General features: G+C 36.3%; 1 protein-coding gene across 14 annotated transcripts in view; it reads left to right on the plus strand.

The window, feature by feature from the left end:
• Nucleotides 1–16,868, plus strand: part of LOC140541777 (membrane-associated phosphatidylinositol transfer protein 2-like) — a 70,633-nt gene that overhangs the window by 24,741 nt on the left and 29,024 nt on the right. For 13 of the 14 annotated variants that reach the window (XM_072664550.1, XM_072664549.1, XM_072664548.1 and 10 more), the window contains 6 exons: nt 1,660–1,882; nt 7,252–7,466; nt 8,135–8,256; nt 9,490–9,723; nt 10,040–10,363; nt 11,488–11,583. In XM_072664550.1, coding sequence (XP_072520651.1) covers nt 1,805–1,882; nt 7,252–7,466; nt 8,135–8,256; nt 9,490–9,723; nt 10,040–10,363; nt 11,488–11,583 — 1,069 coding nt within the window. In that variant the 5' untranslated portion in view covers nt 1,660–1,804. The remainder of the gene's footprint in view (nt 1–1,659; nt 1,883–7,251; nt 7,467–8,134; nt 8,257–9,489; nt 9,724–10,039; nt 10,364–11,487; nt 11,584–16,868) is intronic. The other variant, XM_072664556.1, reaches the window with a different exon arrangement.

Consider the following 16,868-nt stretch of genomic DNA (forward strand, 5'->3'; position numbering starts at 1 on the left):
TCAGTCGTGCAAATGTATACTTCAGTCATATACAGGTATGTGCAAATTTATGAGACCTTTTTCATAGGAAACCTACAACTTGTTCCCTAAACAAGCCTTTTTATTTTTACAAATTACATTAGTTTATTGTTGTTTTAAATTCAAACTTAGTCAGTTTACTGCTTACCTGTGCAATTTTATTGTTTCAGGTTATAGGAATTAAACTTGATGCTTACATGTCAATCAAAACTGTAAAGATTGTGGGTGTTCTAAAACTTATGACCAGTAGTATATATAGTTTTGTTTTTTTTTTTACTATTGGAAGGGTCCGTGAACCTGACTTTTTTTACTCACCTTTACACCTGTGTTTAATGTGATGTAACAATAAATGTTATTTTATTTTTCCTTTTAAATTAGATTTGGACATGACTGAAGGTGCTTTTGTACTTCAGAAAAGCTCTATTTTGCATCAGTGACTTGGTAGATCAAAACAAATCATGATTTGAGACATTTAGATGAATTAGGCTATTTATATTATATGCATCTCATACATTTTCAATATTAACCTAATTGACTACTTTTGTTTGTTTAAATTTGTTTTTTAAACACACTTAACTTTTTAACTGATTTAATTTGTTTTTTCATTGGTCTTTTTAAAGATAGTTGTCATATGGGGTCATATGGAGTCAACCCCCCTTGTTCTAAGCAGATTACAGTGCTAGTCAGAATTATATAGTTAAAATCTTATATAACCATTGCTTAACTTTATTTGTAGCTAATAAAACAATGCAATACATTCAGAGACTTTGACAAGGATATTTATTGCTGTTATTATTGTCTTTATCCCTTTGTGTTTTTGTGGTGCACCCAGTCACTCCCTCTGACTTAATCCATTTCAGGCAGACTTATGACCATGTGACAGAGTATAACTACTGTAATTCTCAGCCCCCTAGTACTTGCTGTTTATATGTGTTTTACATCAACTAAGTGTGAACCTTACTGAACCAGAAATTGCCTAAAGGGAGAATTACCATTTCTCATGAATTTCTTGAGTTTGGACATATCAGCTGTTGACAGTCTAAGATCTCGGCCAGGAATATCAGGTCTGAAAGCATTTATGTTTCTGCAATTCTCTGCTAAGACTGGGAGAGTACTAGAGCATTATTTATCACCAATTTCTAAAAAATGGTGATGCATTTCCTTTTTAAATGCATGATACAAAATTAGTGATTTTATGTTTCTTGTTTTTATTACTTTTTAGAAATGCAATTGCATTATTTACACTTTTAGAATGAAGTAAATCCAGTTTAAAACAAGATGCCAATTTTAGGCCTGTAATTATCTGTACAATGTCAGTATACTAACAAAGTTAGTATATGCAGTATAAAATTCACTGTCTTTTGTAGTACCGGTCTATTCACTTTGTCTTCTTGTATTGCCTTTCATTTTATTTAGTTAACTGTAATGCACACAATTGTTGAAAAACTCCATAACAGTATTAGTTATCTAACAAGCTTACCAAGTCTCAGTATGCTTTGTTTGGTGGATTAAGTGGTAAACAATAATCAGGGATTAGTTTGAAATATTCAAGCACACAAAGGTCACAAACTACTAATGAACGTAAATATAATATTTTTCATGCAAGATTTTTTTTTTTTTTCTTCTTTGTATTATGTTTAGGTTTTGCAGATCAAGATCTCTGTGGCAGTTTGATACACCTGGCTACTTCTCTCATCGTTCTCCAGTCCCTTCCCCTTTCTTCCTTTCTCTCCCCTCACCCTTGCAATCCTTCTTCAAGCTATCTTTTCTTACACTATTCTCCAGGATGCTAATCAAAGAATACCGTATCCCCATGCCTTTAAGCGTGGAGGAGTACCGGATTGCTCAGCTCTACATGATCCAGGTAAAGCTAAAATACTGTGGTGTGGTTATTATTTATTTAAATTTTTTTACACTGCAAGTGATATTAGATTTTTGTAGATTAGATTAGATTGTATTAGATGTTTTTTTTCATCTGTAAGTTGTATCTAATAAACAGAGCATAACTGAAACACTTGTTAGTAATATAAAGGAAATGTGTTGTAAATATGACCCTGTGCTCCACAGTCTAATATTTCAGATCTGATTAAACATGATTATACATATAAAAGACTTTAATTTAATGGTATTTGCATTCAACACTTGTTTAGAGCCATGTTTAATACTTAGTTGTATATTTCTTGTGTTCAATGACCGCTTTAAGTTTGTGATTCATAGACATCACCAGGTGCTGGGAGTCCTCTCTGGTGATGCTTTCCTTAGCCTCCAATGCCGCAAACTTCAGCTCTTGCTTGTTTTGGGACCTTGTTTCATTAAGGTTCCTTCAGCAATTACATTATTGATTAAGATAAGTGTACCTGTGGCAGCCATACATGCCCAGACCATGATACCGCCATGGTTCACAGATGAGGTGGTATGCTTTAGATTGTGTGCAGTCCACACTTTGCTATTGCAATCATTCTTATACAGGCTAATTGTGATCTCATATGTCCACAATATCTTTTCCCAGAATTCTGCAGGCTCTTTAATGTATGTATGTATTTTTGAGAACTGTAATCTGGTCTTTCTGTTCAGTTGACTGAATCTTGCATTGGAGTTACTGTATTTCTGTTCATGCGTATAGTAGTCTTTGCGGATAGTAGTCTCGGACAAATACACACTTCTTCTTCAGGCTGTTTCTGTTCTGTCAGAGAGACAATTAAGGATTTTTCTGAAGATTACTTAGGACTCTGACAGGGTTAAATGTGAATGCCGCTAAGATAAAAAAAGAGAATGAGCTGTTGTGAGATTTACTGTACAAACAGATTCAGTAAGAATTTTGACCTTCCTTGGATTGCTATATTTCGCAGAAATAACTGGGTGGGGGAAAACCAAGCCCACTGTAGTTGCACTAAGCGAGAAAGCAAGCAAACCTTTACTAAATGTGCCTAAAAACAGTCAAAAACACTCCTAAGACCTTTTACTCAACTTTGTGCTTCAGATATGCGGTGTGATTTGAGCCTCAGTTAGGTAGATGTACTTGACTACACATCGCCGTCAATGGACCATTGGTTCTTTAGGAATTGTTATCGTGTCCAACTGTGTCATGACTGGCTAGATCAGACAATGACGGGTGAACACTCGCAGGGACGGTGCGATGCATAGATGCTTTATTAAGCAACAGAACAGAGGTAAACACAAGAACGCAGCAATAACACAGGGAATAATGATTAACCAAAATACAAACGTGACAAATGAACATGGGGCAAAAACACGAAAGCCACCTGAGGCTGCAAGATAGCCAGGGAGCTAGGCATGAGCAGATAAACCAAAACAGGGAGAGAAAAACAAGAACTAAGGACACTGGCCGTGCCAGTAAAAGGTTAGGGAGAAACGTAAACTGCACTCGTCAGGTACAACCAAACTTACAGGACGTGAACACAAAGCCTAGGGATCAGTCGCCTTTCCCTTAAGAAAACAGTAGTACTCTCATGAACAAGAAATAGCCCAGCAGGACTCTTGGAAACGTGACGGACTCTAGTGAAACAATGACTCGACACTCGATTCCGTGAACAGACACCAACGCTCCAGGTTGGCTCAGAACAGCGAATTCTCGGCAACGGGGAGTTCGCGTTTGCTCCCTAAATACCCCTGCCTCAGGTGAACCAAATCAATGAATACGATGAACGTAAATCAAACACAAGTGAACACAACAAATTAACTAAACATCAACTTAAAATTTCTTGAACTTGAAGCCGACCTGACAGGAGGGCGCCATAGCCGTCGCAGGGGCCGACGCTGGGGGCGCCGTCGTCGTGGATACCAGGGCAGCAAGCACCACCATGGCCGAAACTTGGCCGTGCCAATAAAAGGCTAGGGAGAAACGTAAACAGCGCTCATCAGGCGCAACCAAACTGACAGGACGTGAACACGAAGCCTAGGGATCAGTCGCCTTTCCCTCGAGGCGACTCGACACAAACCAGAGCAGTAGTACTCTCATGAACAAGAAATAGCCCAGCAGGACGCTTGGAATCGTGACGGACTATAGTAGACGTCATCGTGAAACAATGACTCGACACTCGATACCGTGAACAGACACCAACGCTCGAGGTTGGCTCAGAACAGCGAATTTTCGGCAACGGGGAGTTTGAATTTGCTCCCTAAATACCTCTGCATCAAGGGGAACCAAATTACTGAATACGATGAACGTAAATCAAACACACGTGAACACAACAGAAAACATGGTGTGAAACATGAGTTGGCTGTCCGTGGTGACGTGAACGTGAATACAGAACTGAAAGTCCGTGAACCAGGAAATCAACTAAACATCAACTTAAAAGTACTTAAACTTGAAGCCTGTGCACCGCGGCTCGGGACCGGACGGCGACGCGGACCTGACAAACTACCTTTAACTTTAGCAGATAATCACTTGTTTCATTCCCGGTATGGCCATTTCCCTTATAAAAGCAGCCATGTTGCAGTCTGACTAAGGGGGCGTGTTCCAGTCTGTGCATGCCCTCTATTACAGCATTCATGCTTCTATGTGCTGGAAGGGTTTATTCATTCAGATCTTGATTTTAATTATGTTTCACATTGTAAGATCTATGATGTTCAGTGTCAGATTGGAACTGACCATGACTATTTGATAACATCTGGTCTCTGACTGGGTTTGGTATTTGCTTGATCCAGAAAGAGTAAGGCTGTTTCTGGCTTGCAACACCAATGACCCACGATGACCCAGTCTCAAATCACAGCACCACTGTTACTCTGACAACCATGACGTCAGTTGTAGCATGCCTCTGGTTATGTGTTCACCATACTTGCTGCTCAGGAAAGAGAGAGAGAAAGAGGAGGTGGAGAGAGAGTAAAAGGAAGAGAGTGGGTGGGAGGGCTGTGCGAGAAAAGAAAAAGTATAAGAGTCTCTGTTTAACTCACAGGGTGTTTCTATGGCAACAAAAGGACTAGGGCACATCTTTTTATACTTGCTGTCTAGTTGTGCTCCAGTCTTTGGCTTGTTGTATGTGTATCATATACATGTTTGGTGCCTTGTCCAGTAGTTGCACTTGAACACCTCATGTTATGTCATAATAAGATCATGATTTACATGATTCAATTTCAACAATCAGATACAGTCAGCCAGTAGGTAGAAGCACTCCTAAAACAGTTTGTTTTATTTTATTTTATATTTATTCATATTTGATTTATCATGTTTATTCATCCTGAGGTTCTTTTTGCTTCTTTGTGTTTACACATGGAATGTTGTGTGATCATTGGGTTCAGAATAGATGACGTGTGTGCTAGTGCTTTTTAAATGAGCACAATATATAATGTGTGCTACATGGAGTGTTTTGTTTGTAAACACAAAATACTAGAGCTATGCGGTGGGAGAAGTGTAGAGCATAAATGGTGAGGTGATTCATACCATCAAAACCATGTATGAACCATGTAGTTTAAAGGCGAAAGTAGCATGGAATATAGCTGCAGTGCAGCATGTACCTTCTTTTCTGGTTTAAACCAGCATCACTGGTTTAATATCACTGTGCTCATAGTGTGTGCATGTTTCACATAATTAGTCATTAAAAACAAAACTATTCATTCAGAGCATGTGCTAATATGCACAGAAACAGGAAAATCAAGCGATTCTGCTGCAGCATTTAAGGTAACTACATTAAATGTACCAAGTAACTATAAAAAGGTCTATAAAACTTTAAAAAGGTCTAAACAATTAAGGGTTAAAAGTAGGCAAAAAAGGATATTTCACACATTGCAGAATATGCACATATCAAAACAAGGTACTGTAGTAATAATTAGCAGACTAGCATATCCTGCATAGCTTGTACTACTGTAAGGTCTGTTAAATTGCAAAGATTGGGTGTGTACATTTGTGTGTGGATCCATGTGTTTAAACTTTTGTGGTCTGTGTCAGCAGTGTCCATTGGCATCCGTGAAGAAATTGATATAGTGCCTCAGAGGGTGTGTGTTTTGTGGGCGCACACATTTCTGTGCTGTGTTAGAACGGCCAGTGGTGGTGTTGAGAGCAGAGCACATATCTAATGAAAGGTCTGTCAGGGCTAATAATGACCATCGAGTTGGATAGCTCCCACTCCTCTCCTCTCCCCCTCTGCGTTTCTTCCTTCCTCTTCCCACACTGACTTCAGGCTAATACACACACCATTAGACAACTTTCTATCAACAGTGCCCAGTGACTAAATTAAAATGAATGCATATTAATATAAATATAATAGTATAAATAGTTTAACTGTAGTGAAAAAAAAAAGTAGTGACCGGGTAAATAGAAACAAAAAATGCATGAAATCACATCATTTGAACATTTGCCGTAGTCTCGTGTGCATTTCTCAAAGCTTATTCTTGGTTTTCCTGCAAAGGTCAATTATGCAAGAGTCATAATGTCCAGAAATATTTAACTAACCCCAGGGCATATTGGGAGAAAGAAAATAATAGTTAGGAACATTATATGTATATATTCTAACTTCTAAGAAAACACTCCTGTCACCACCAAATTACTTTAATGCTTAAGTTCACAGTATCAAGGTGATATTAGTTAACTACATTTACTTTCAACAGCAAGGATAAATAATTTCCTATCAGGCCAAAAGTAATGCAGTTGAATCAAAACCCTATTGTGAAATAACACTCACTCATAAGACATTGAGTATTACTCAGCTGTCTTAATATAAAGTAACTGTGTAATCTCAGGGACAACAACTACCATGGTTTATAACAAAATATCAAACTGATATAATTTATGTAAAAGAAAATGTAATGATTTTGAATCAGTGGTAACTTAGAGTTTAGGCTTCTTTGACCATTTTGATCATATCATGCTTCTTTTTTTTTTTTTTTTTTTTTTGCAGTAATTACTCACTATAAGGAAACCCTGATAAGATCTTGCATGTGCAGTAGTATACAATAGGGGTATAGCAGTTTAAAAAATGTTTGTCTGATTTCAATTTTATTTTGAATTTTGTAAATCTGTGACACATTCTCATACCTGCCATGCCTGCCAAATCTGAATATGTTCATTTGTATTCAATCAGGATTTTAAAATAATTTGTAATTTATTTTGACAAGATAAACACCCCTTTACAGTATGCACATATCTGTGTTTGTGTTTGAGTTTTGTTTAAAGAAATTATGTTTTGGATACAGAACCTTCTATGTTATTTTTCAAACTGGGCATTATTATTTTGTCATCTCACATTCTCTCAACTATTGATGGCTGACTGTGTTCAGAAAAAGAGCCGTGAAGAGAGCTGTGGCGAGGGCAGTGGCGTGGAGATCCTGGAGAACCGGCCATATACAGATGGACCTGGAGGAACTGGTCAATACACACACAAGGTCTATCACATAGGCATGCACATCCCCAGCTGGTTCCGCTCCATTCTCCCCAAAGCTGCTCTCAGGGTGGAGGAGGAATCCTGGAATGCGTATCCATATACACGCACGCGGTAAGCAAGTTGCTTATTAGGGCATCCTTCGATATTTGTCTAATGACTTTGTGTCTTCCTTGTGCATGCCTAGTTGATACATTTATAGAGTTTGCCTTTCATTGTTAACTCAAATGTTGTTGATTTGATCATTTTTTGCAAGTGATCCCAAGACAAGGATGTCAAATCACTTTGTATGTTATGTAATTTTTGAAAAACAGAACACAAAGATATCCAACCCAACAGCACCCAATTCCAGTGCCCATGGTGGTTACTGAATTTGATATAACCTTTTACATATTTTTGAGGAAAGCAATAAATTCTGTCACAGGTAAAACTTTAACAAGCTTTTTTGAACTAATAGCTTTTACTCTCCCTCTCATTTTATTTTCCCTCTCGTTTAAGTGCCTTCAGTACTTCAGTGTAGCACATGCAGGCAACAAGGCAGGGTCAGGTAGAGATGAGAAAATGTTCTAATATTTAGAATATTAAATAAATGATTGGTAAAAGGTATGTCTAAAAATTAACTATATTAAAAATAACAATTAATAGACAATAAACTGGGCATTTTTATTTCTATGCTTATTAGACAGAATTTCTATAAACTGACTGTGTCTAATCTGTTTAGAACTGTCTAGTAATTTGTTTAGTAATTCTTATTCTTTATTTTTATTATTCTCTCTTCCTAGATACACTTGTCCATTTGTGGAGAAGTTTTCTATTGACATTGAGACGTACTACAAATCTGATACTGGAAACCAAGCCGACGTTTTTAATCTTTCTATAGCCGAGAGAAGACAGAGAACTCTGGGTCTGTTTGAAAGCTAGATGTGAAGAAGTACAGAATAGTCCTTAAATATATTTTATTAAATATATTAGGAATGGTTTATAAATGTCTTTGGGATTCAGTGTTAAGTGCTTAGTAATCAGTTTAAAGAAGGTACTTTTCAGACTTTCACGTTTTTATTCTGCATGTTTATTCATTCATAGATTTATGTATTTTAAAGTGGCCTCTAGTGGCCATTTAATGATACGGTTGGATTAAGTTGTACATTAAGATGTTCCCAGATTACTTAACGTTTTAATTTCATAATGGTACAATTCCTGAATGCTTTGTTTTGAAGACTATGTGATTACTGAGAAGGACTTACCTTTGCACTTAGAACAGACTCAATTAATCTTGACAAGGATTACACAAGAAGTTCAACATTCCTTTGAGATTCTGGATTCTATTACATAATGTAATAACTGCACATCATGCAATGATGCAAATGTAGTAAATGTTCATAATGTAATAAACTGCTGATGATGTCACATTATTTTATTTATTTATTTGCACTCTTCCCAGTTTTGAAATACCCTTTTCCACATTTTTTTTCATTAATTATGCATTCAAGTTCATTATTCATTTTTCTTTATTGTATTGTTATAATGCAATGCACAGTAATGTGAAACATTATGTGAAAAGTGTTTTTTTTATTATTAAATTTTATTTACATTACATGTTCAGCAGTTTGTTACGTTAAGATTTTATTACATTTATGTTATTAGATTATGTGCAGTTATTACATTTTGAAATACTACAGTGGATCTCTTTGCACTTCTATGCAGTAAATCTTCCGTTCTACTGGAAGCCTGGATTAAAAATTCTATTAGATTCAAATCCGGCTCTTAAAACACGGCAGAATATTTATGAAATCAGTTTGAGGCAACTTTTGCTTTGGTATGGTGCTAAAAGATAACCATTAGAAAAGGATTCAGTTGTGGCCATGAAGGGACCACAGCCAATTAAATAGGCTGTGACATGAATGAGCAGTTCTACATGTATTAATTAAGTGATAAGTGAGTGTAGTGTGAACATGTACTGCTGCCATTTCAATATTTTTTTTGTCCATCAGGGAATTATATATTTTATTATCTTAATTTAAATTTAAAGCGCCAACTGTGTTTTTCAGGTCTTAGCAGTTAATTTCTACTGTTCATTATTGACTCTAATAACCACTAAACACAGGCATTCTTATAAATCAGAATCTCTTTTGTCCAGATCCTATTGACATAGTGAAGGACCCAATCCCACCTCATGAGTACAAAGCGGAAGAGGACCCACGTATATATTGCTCCATCAAAACCAGTCGTGGGCCTCTTAATGATGATTGGATAGAAGAGTTTGTGAAGGATCCCAGCAAATCACCTATTATGTGTGCTTACAAACTCTGCAAAGTGGAGTTCCGCTACTGGGGAATGCAGTCCAAAATAGAACGCTTCATTCATGATGTTGGTGTGTATTTTTGTATTTGTGTACTCATTGTAATAATTTAAAAACCTATTTGTTATAACTTTTCAAATAAAATTAAATTTAAAATATAGCTTGTATGGCAAGACAGTGTATATATAGGTATTTTGTCTGAGAAATGTTGTCTGAGCATAAGCAGAAATGTCAATGGACTGTCTGTTGGTCAGAATGTCATGTTATTTCTCGATGCCTGCATATCTTAAACAATTCCTGGTTCAAATTGATTTCAAAACTCAAAGTAAAATGTAAGTTATAGTCCACATCATAAACAACCTAAGAAACATTTTTATACTTTTGGCAGGTCTGAGGAAGGTGATGGTGCGTGCCCACAGGCAGGCTTGGTGCTGGCAGGATGAGTGGTATGGTCTGACCATGGAAGATATCCGGCATTTAGAGCTGGAAACCCAACTGGCCTTGGCACAGAAAATGGCACAGTATGCAGAGGAGGCAACAGAGGCCAATTGTGGGGTGGACTCCTTTCCTGAGAAGAGCCAGGAGGCTCAGGACACACTGAGCCCAAGCCTAGGAGAAGAGGTTATGGTGGTGGACACTCTACAAGCACGAGGCACACTGACTAAGCAGTGGTCCACATCATCCAGGTCTTCCAGATCATCTAAAAGAGGAGGTGTGTGTGTGTGTGTATGTTTGTGTGGCTGGGGGATGATGTAGCTCAGGATTTGAAATTTGTTTACTGTTTATTGCCATCTGCAGGTTTGGATTTCCTTTAAATCAAATTGAATTTATTTGTATAGCGCTTTTACAAATGTCGTGGTCACAAAGCATCGTTACAGGAATCAGTAAGAGGACAAGAAATCAACAAGACATAAAAATCTAAAATCCCAAGTAAGCAAGCCAAAAGCAACAGTGACAAGGAAAAATTCTCTCAGAGCTGGGGGAAGAAACTTTGGAAGGAACCATAGGGGGACCCATCCTTCAATCAGAACTACAAATTATTGAGGTCACTGTACCACAAAGACTGTTATTCTGCTCAGATGTGCTGATATAATCATAATATAATACATAATATATAACTAATATAATCACAGTATGGATGGTTAAAATAATAATAGTAATAATAATAATAATAATAATAGTGGTAGATATTTAAAGATCATGTCAATTTTAACATAGTCGTTAAGCAGATAGCAGGGGCAGGGTGGCAAGGGAGCCTGGTGGTCAGTCTGGTGAGTGAGCAGCTGGTCTGACGCAGGTGCAGGTGAGCCCGGAGGTCAGTCTTCCAACATGACGGGCCAAATAAGTGGGCATTCCTTATCAAAGAAGGTAAAAAGATAGAATTAGTTTTTTGTATGATTGTATTTATGGTGTACAGAGAATGTTGAACACTATCAGAGTATGGCTGAAGACTGTGGCAGGTCTGACTATAACAGCCTGATTAAAAGGAGAGAGCCAGAAAGTAACAAAGCCATGGGAGCATTCTTTTCTGAATTTTGGGACCTAGTAAGAAGCCAGCAGCCTGTAAACTAAGTAAATGTGATTGTTCATAATAGGAAATTAGATCTTGCAGGCATTCAGGAGCGAGGCCATGTAAGGTTTGTAAGTCAATAGAAGAATTTTATTATCAATACGGAATTTAACTGTAAGCAAATGCAGTACTGATAGAATCACATGTAGTTTATGTGGCATAAATTTCTATGCCCAATATAAAAGTTCCTATGGTTCTCTTTTCTGCACCTGCATTTATGTCATTAATGTTACCAGTGAAGCTGATTTGAGTTTATTGTGTTCTAGTGAGTCCATCCCACCAGAGTATCTCAGAATGGAGGATGCAGAGCATTGCTCGTGACTCGGAAGATAACTCTGACGATGAGTTCTTTGATGCACATGGTAAATATTGCCTCTCCCTGAGTGAGTGTGTATGTGTGTGTGGAAAGTGCTGTTTATAGTGCTTTTAAAAAGTATGCTAACTTCTGCATTTTATTGATATGTCTAAAATAATAACAATACAATTAAAGTAAACAAAAAAATTAAATATGAATATGAAAAAGGATAGATATATAAATAATAAAGTAAACAAAAAGATAATAAAAATATTAAGATATATTAAGATAGTAAAAATAAAATAGCTAAAAAGTAAAATCAGGTAAAACAGTGTAGGTAAATAGAATAAGTTAAAGTTTAAAAATGATTAGTGGAGTGAGCCTGATAACTGATTATTTATAGACATCATAGAATTGATCTACATGGGCATATGTTTTATAAATAAAAATAAACCAGTGTGTTTCCCACTCTGTTTCTAATGAGGACCAACAATTTTGTCTGACTCCAGTGGTTTGTAAATTCTTGTAAATTACATCACTGTAGTCCACAGCAGATAGTAAGGTTGCCCCAAAGGTTTTAATCTTAGCAAACAGAATAATATAGTAATATATAAACAGTATTTTATATATATATACAGTATAAATATTATAAATAAACAAACTACTACACCTATGAACTAATTTATTGATATGAGCTTTAAGTATGACATTACCATTCAGCCATATGCCAAGGTACTTCTACTGTGTGACTCTTTCAATGCCGGATCCAGTCAGTGTAGTGATTAATGGTATTATGGTATTAAAATTATTTAAAAGTATTTGTGTTTGGAAAATGACATGAACATTCTTGCCACTTAAAACAAGTTTGTTCTTAAACATAGGAACCATTAACCATTATCAACATTGGGTTTTATTTATTGCCACATGAGCAGAATACGCAGGAGTAGGCATGTTAGAGGCCCACCAGCATTAAAAATAAAAACTAAAACAAAAAAAATTAAATGAAGACTAAAACAGTTTAGCTCGGACATGTTCTCTGTTGTTCGCTCAGGCGTGCTCTCTGCCCCTGGCTCTATATAGCTGCAATCAAAATGATTCAACCCCCATTGCAAACTAGGTTTATTAGCATTATGGACAAAATTTAGCTGTTTTGAGTAAACCAGTCAAACTATGACCGTTTAAATAGCTCAACACAACTAATATAACAAGTGTTTTTTTCAAATTTAACACGAAATACCACTTTTAATGACTACTGCCGTCTCAATTATTTAATTCCTGTATAGAATCCCTCATAATATTTACAAATCAGAGGCTTCATTAGTTACTTGAATTAAACAAATCAAATACTTGGACTGGCTAGGGATTTGTTGACTGTGTTGTTTGATTGTTGAATGATGTTAATTGAGTTTCCAAAAAACTTCAGAGAAAAGCGCAATCAGTGCCTTGCACGAACAAAGTAAAGTTTACAAAAAGATGGCAATGGCACTGGATGTTCCTAGAGATACAGTTGGAAGCATAGTCTGCAAGTTTAAACTTAAAGGAACACTGGGTATGTTACCTGGGCGTGGCAGATAAAGGAATTTGTATAAAAAAAACAATAATTTGTAAACTCCTTAAGAAAAAAAGCCAGATTGATAATTAAACAGGACAGAATTTACATGCAGAAATTAAGTTAATTATTCACTTGAAATTCTCAATGTTTACCTGAACATGCCAGTTTTGAAATTGGTCTGTAGTTATTTACACCTGCAGCCTCACCTTCTTTGTGCATTTAAATTACATGAGCTATTTTCTTGTTTGTATTGATAGCTGATGAATCAGAAATTTTAATTATTTAATTAAAACATATAAAAGCTAGACAGAAATGCCTCTGCTCTGTCAAAGACTGTCATTATTATTATTAAAGGGAAACATTATAGTACATTCACCTACCTATAGTACATTCACCTACTTCACCTAAGTGAGGAACAAATTGTAACTTCTACATTCTACAATGAAAATCTCTACATTAACCGTCATGTCATATTAAGTATTGTCATTATGTCATGGTGAGGTAAAATTTATTTGTGTTAAAAAAAGAGGTTTTACACTAAATGCACTTCAGGTATGGACTGTAATGTATTTATTTGTATTAATATCTACCACAACAAAGTGCCCATTGTCAGTCTATCCATATTGATTCATTGCTACAATAATGTTACAAGTGGATTTGTGATGTTAATACTTCACATAACATTTCATTATAAATAACTTACATGCAGTCCATCAATGTTTGTAATTTAGCTGATGCTGTTGCTTTATTTCTGTACTCACACTGCATGTCTTCCTGGGACAGACTACTTCTTATGCTACCCAGAAACCCAACATGCTTTGAGTCTGCAGATGCAATAAGAGAGAATTCCCTGGAAAGCCTTGCTGTGCTGTGTTGCTGACCACTTGCCTGTGTTGTGCTTGATGGTGGATTTCCCATACACCCTTTTGCCTTCAAATAGCCAATGATATGCAAAGTAATTAAATTAATATATAATATTAAATAAATAAATGGATGAACTACACCACCAGCATTTAAACAGTCTTGCACACATACCTTTTGTGTGTCCTCTTATTAGTGTGTATTGCTCTCCAATTTATTGTTTATTTTTGTTACCTGTATTTCTGGAAACATGTGTTTATTGATCTTGATAATCAAACTATTGCTTTGCACTATGTCTGTGTTAAAACTCTGCAGTGTACATCGTCTTTTTTCAGTTATGCCTTAATTATTTTGTTATATACAAACAAAATGCTAGAAAAGAATTGTTGAAATATTTGTTGACAATATGTAATTCATTGAAATCTTTGTGTTTATGTGATCTGGTAAAAGCCAATCAAATATGGTATGAACACATTGGAACACAAATGGAGTGAAACTGGTGTTCTGACACCCCTTCTTATGAATGCACACAGCCACTTTAACTTTCACCCATTGCTGACACAGATGTGCAAATGCACACAGAGCTTGTCTAATCCCTGTAGAAAAGTATTGCAAATAGTATAGGAATCTCTCTGGAGCAGATAAACATGAACCTATTTGTATTATGCCTAATACCAGATATGGACTAGAACTATAAAGCCCCCCAGAATTCAGCTGTGGAGCAGTGGAACTGTGTTCTCTGGAAGGCTGGTGCTCCATCCAATAATTCTTTGACATAATGTAAAAGAAAACCGCATAATTCAAATTATGTTAAATCTTCTTACATCAGTTTCCTTTGAAAGTTAGGAAGGTTTTTTTGAGGCCAAAGAGCTCAATTTTGGTGTCATCTGACCACAGCACTTTCTCACAGTCTCTCTCAGAGTCATTAATATGTTCATCGGCGAACTTGAGGCAGCCCTGGACATGAGCCTTCCTAAGCAGAGGAACCTTGCGTGCACTGCAGGATTTTAAACCATTATGTCTCAGTGTATTACCAATGGGTTTTTTTGGAGACTGTGGTCCCAGCTGCCTTGAGATCATTAACCAGCTCCTCCCGTGTAGTTCTTGGCTGATTTTTAACCTTTCTCATGATCAATAAGACTCCACGAGGTGATATCTTGCATGGAGCTCCAGGCCTAGGTCGATTGACAGTAATGTTGTACTTCTTCCACTTCTGAATAATTGCACCAACAGTTGTCACCTTCTCATCCAGCTTCTTACTTATGGCATTGTAGCCTATTCCAGCCTTGTGTAGGTCAACAATTTTGTCCCTGACATCTTTAGACAGCTCTTTAGTCTTGCCCATGGTGGAGATGTTGGAGTGTCACTGAGTCTCTTGGCAGGTGGCCTTTTACACAGGTGACAATTTGGGACAGGTGTCTCTCATGCAGGTAACGACTTCACTGAGATTGGGGTGTGTCAGTGGTCTGTGGGAGCCAACATTAGTCATGGATCAAATACTTTGTTCTCTCAATGAAATGCTAATTATTTTTTATTTAAATATTATTTCATTTTCTAGATTTCATTTTTGATATTCCATCTCTTACTGTTAAAATGAAGCTACCATAAAAATCATAGACTGTTTAATTATTTGTCAGAGTACAAACTTTCAAAATCAGTGGGGGATCAAATACTTATTTCCTCCACTGTAGATGCTTGAGGTGAATATGTTTAGTGTCCTCAAATACTATAGTGTTGGTGTAATTGCTTAATAAAAGTCAACCATTACAGATTTCTTATTACTTTTCTAAAATGAAGTACTTAACTTATTATTTACTGGGAAAATCTCACTATTCACTTCACATTATAAATCTCTACCAATCAGAAAAGAGATTATTAGCCATGAGTTTCATATTACTATTATGAAGATCATTTAACAGATTACACTGGTTACCTTCACAATTAATGTTGTCAGCTGTCACTGTTGGCATATATAACACATATATAAAACACTTACGAACTGTTCTGCGCCTAAAACCTTTGCTCAGTACTGCACTGCAAGTGACTCATTTTCACTGGTGTGGCAGTTCAACGTTTAAATTGGTTCAAAAGTAGGGTTCCAAAGGGGTGGAAATATCCGATAAATTTCCAGTAAATTACAATGAAGCCATAACAATACAAATAAAGTTACCTTGGGTATTAACGGGAATGAACAAGTAATTATGGAAATTAATTGGAATAAAGTGGAACTATTCAAAGCTAAAAGTGATAAACTTGCATATAGTTGGTAAAAAAAATACTAAAGCATAATCTTGGCTAAAAAAAAGCTGCTCCTCAATCCCAGGTACATGGCACATTACACACTGAAGGGCTATTAAGACCACACCCTCTGCATTCACTGTTCATTACTTCATCACATGTACAGCACATGTTCAGATGATTTCTAGAAACCTGACACTCACCACTACTGTAAGTACATATTTAGACCAAAGGACTGCCTAAAGTCAGGTATGTTTTTATTGAGAGTAATAGCACTAAAACATTTAAGCAACTATTAAATCAAGGTGTAATCTCACAGTTGCTCACTATACACTCACCACTATCTTTTCATTAAGCTTTTTTTTCATTAAGCTTAATGAGCAATTTCATTTGAGGCTAGTTTACCAAGTTTTGCATAGGCTAGCTGCCTATATTTTTGCTTCAATGGGTTTCTGTAACAAAGAATGGATATGTATTAATTATTAACATAAAATTAAATAAGGGTATTTGCCCACAAGCTAGTGGTGAGTGTCAGGTTTCTAGAAACCATGAATGCAGGAGCTGTGGTATCAATAGCCTTTCAGTGTGTAATGTGCCATGTGCCTGGGAGGAGCAGCTTTGCTATCAACTTTGGTTTTGGTGTTATATCTAATTATTTTAGCCAAGATTGTGCTTCAGTATATTTTTTACCAATTAGATGT

This window comes from Salminus brasiliensis, chromosome 20, assembly GCF_030463535.1.
Source record: "Salminus brasiliensis chromosome 20, fSalBra1.hap2, whole genome shotgun sequence".
NCBI lineage: Eukaryota > Metazoa > Chordata > Actinopteri > Characiformes > Bryconidae > Salminus > Salminus brasiliensis.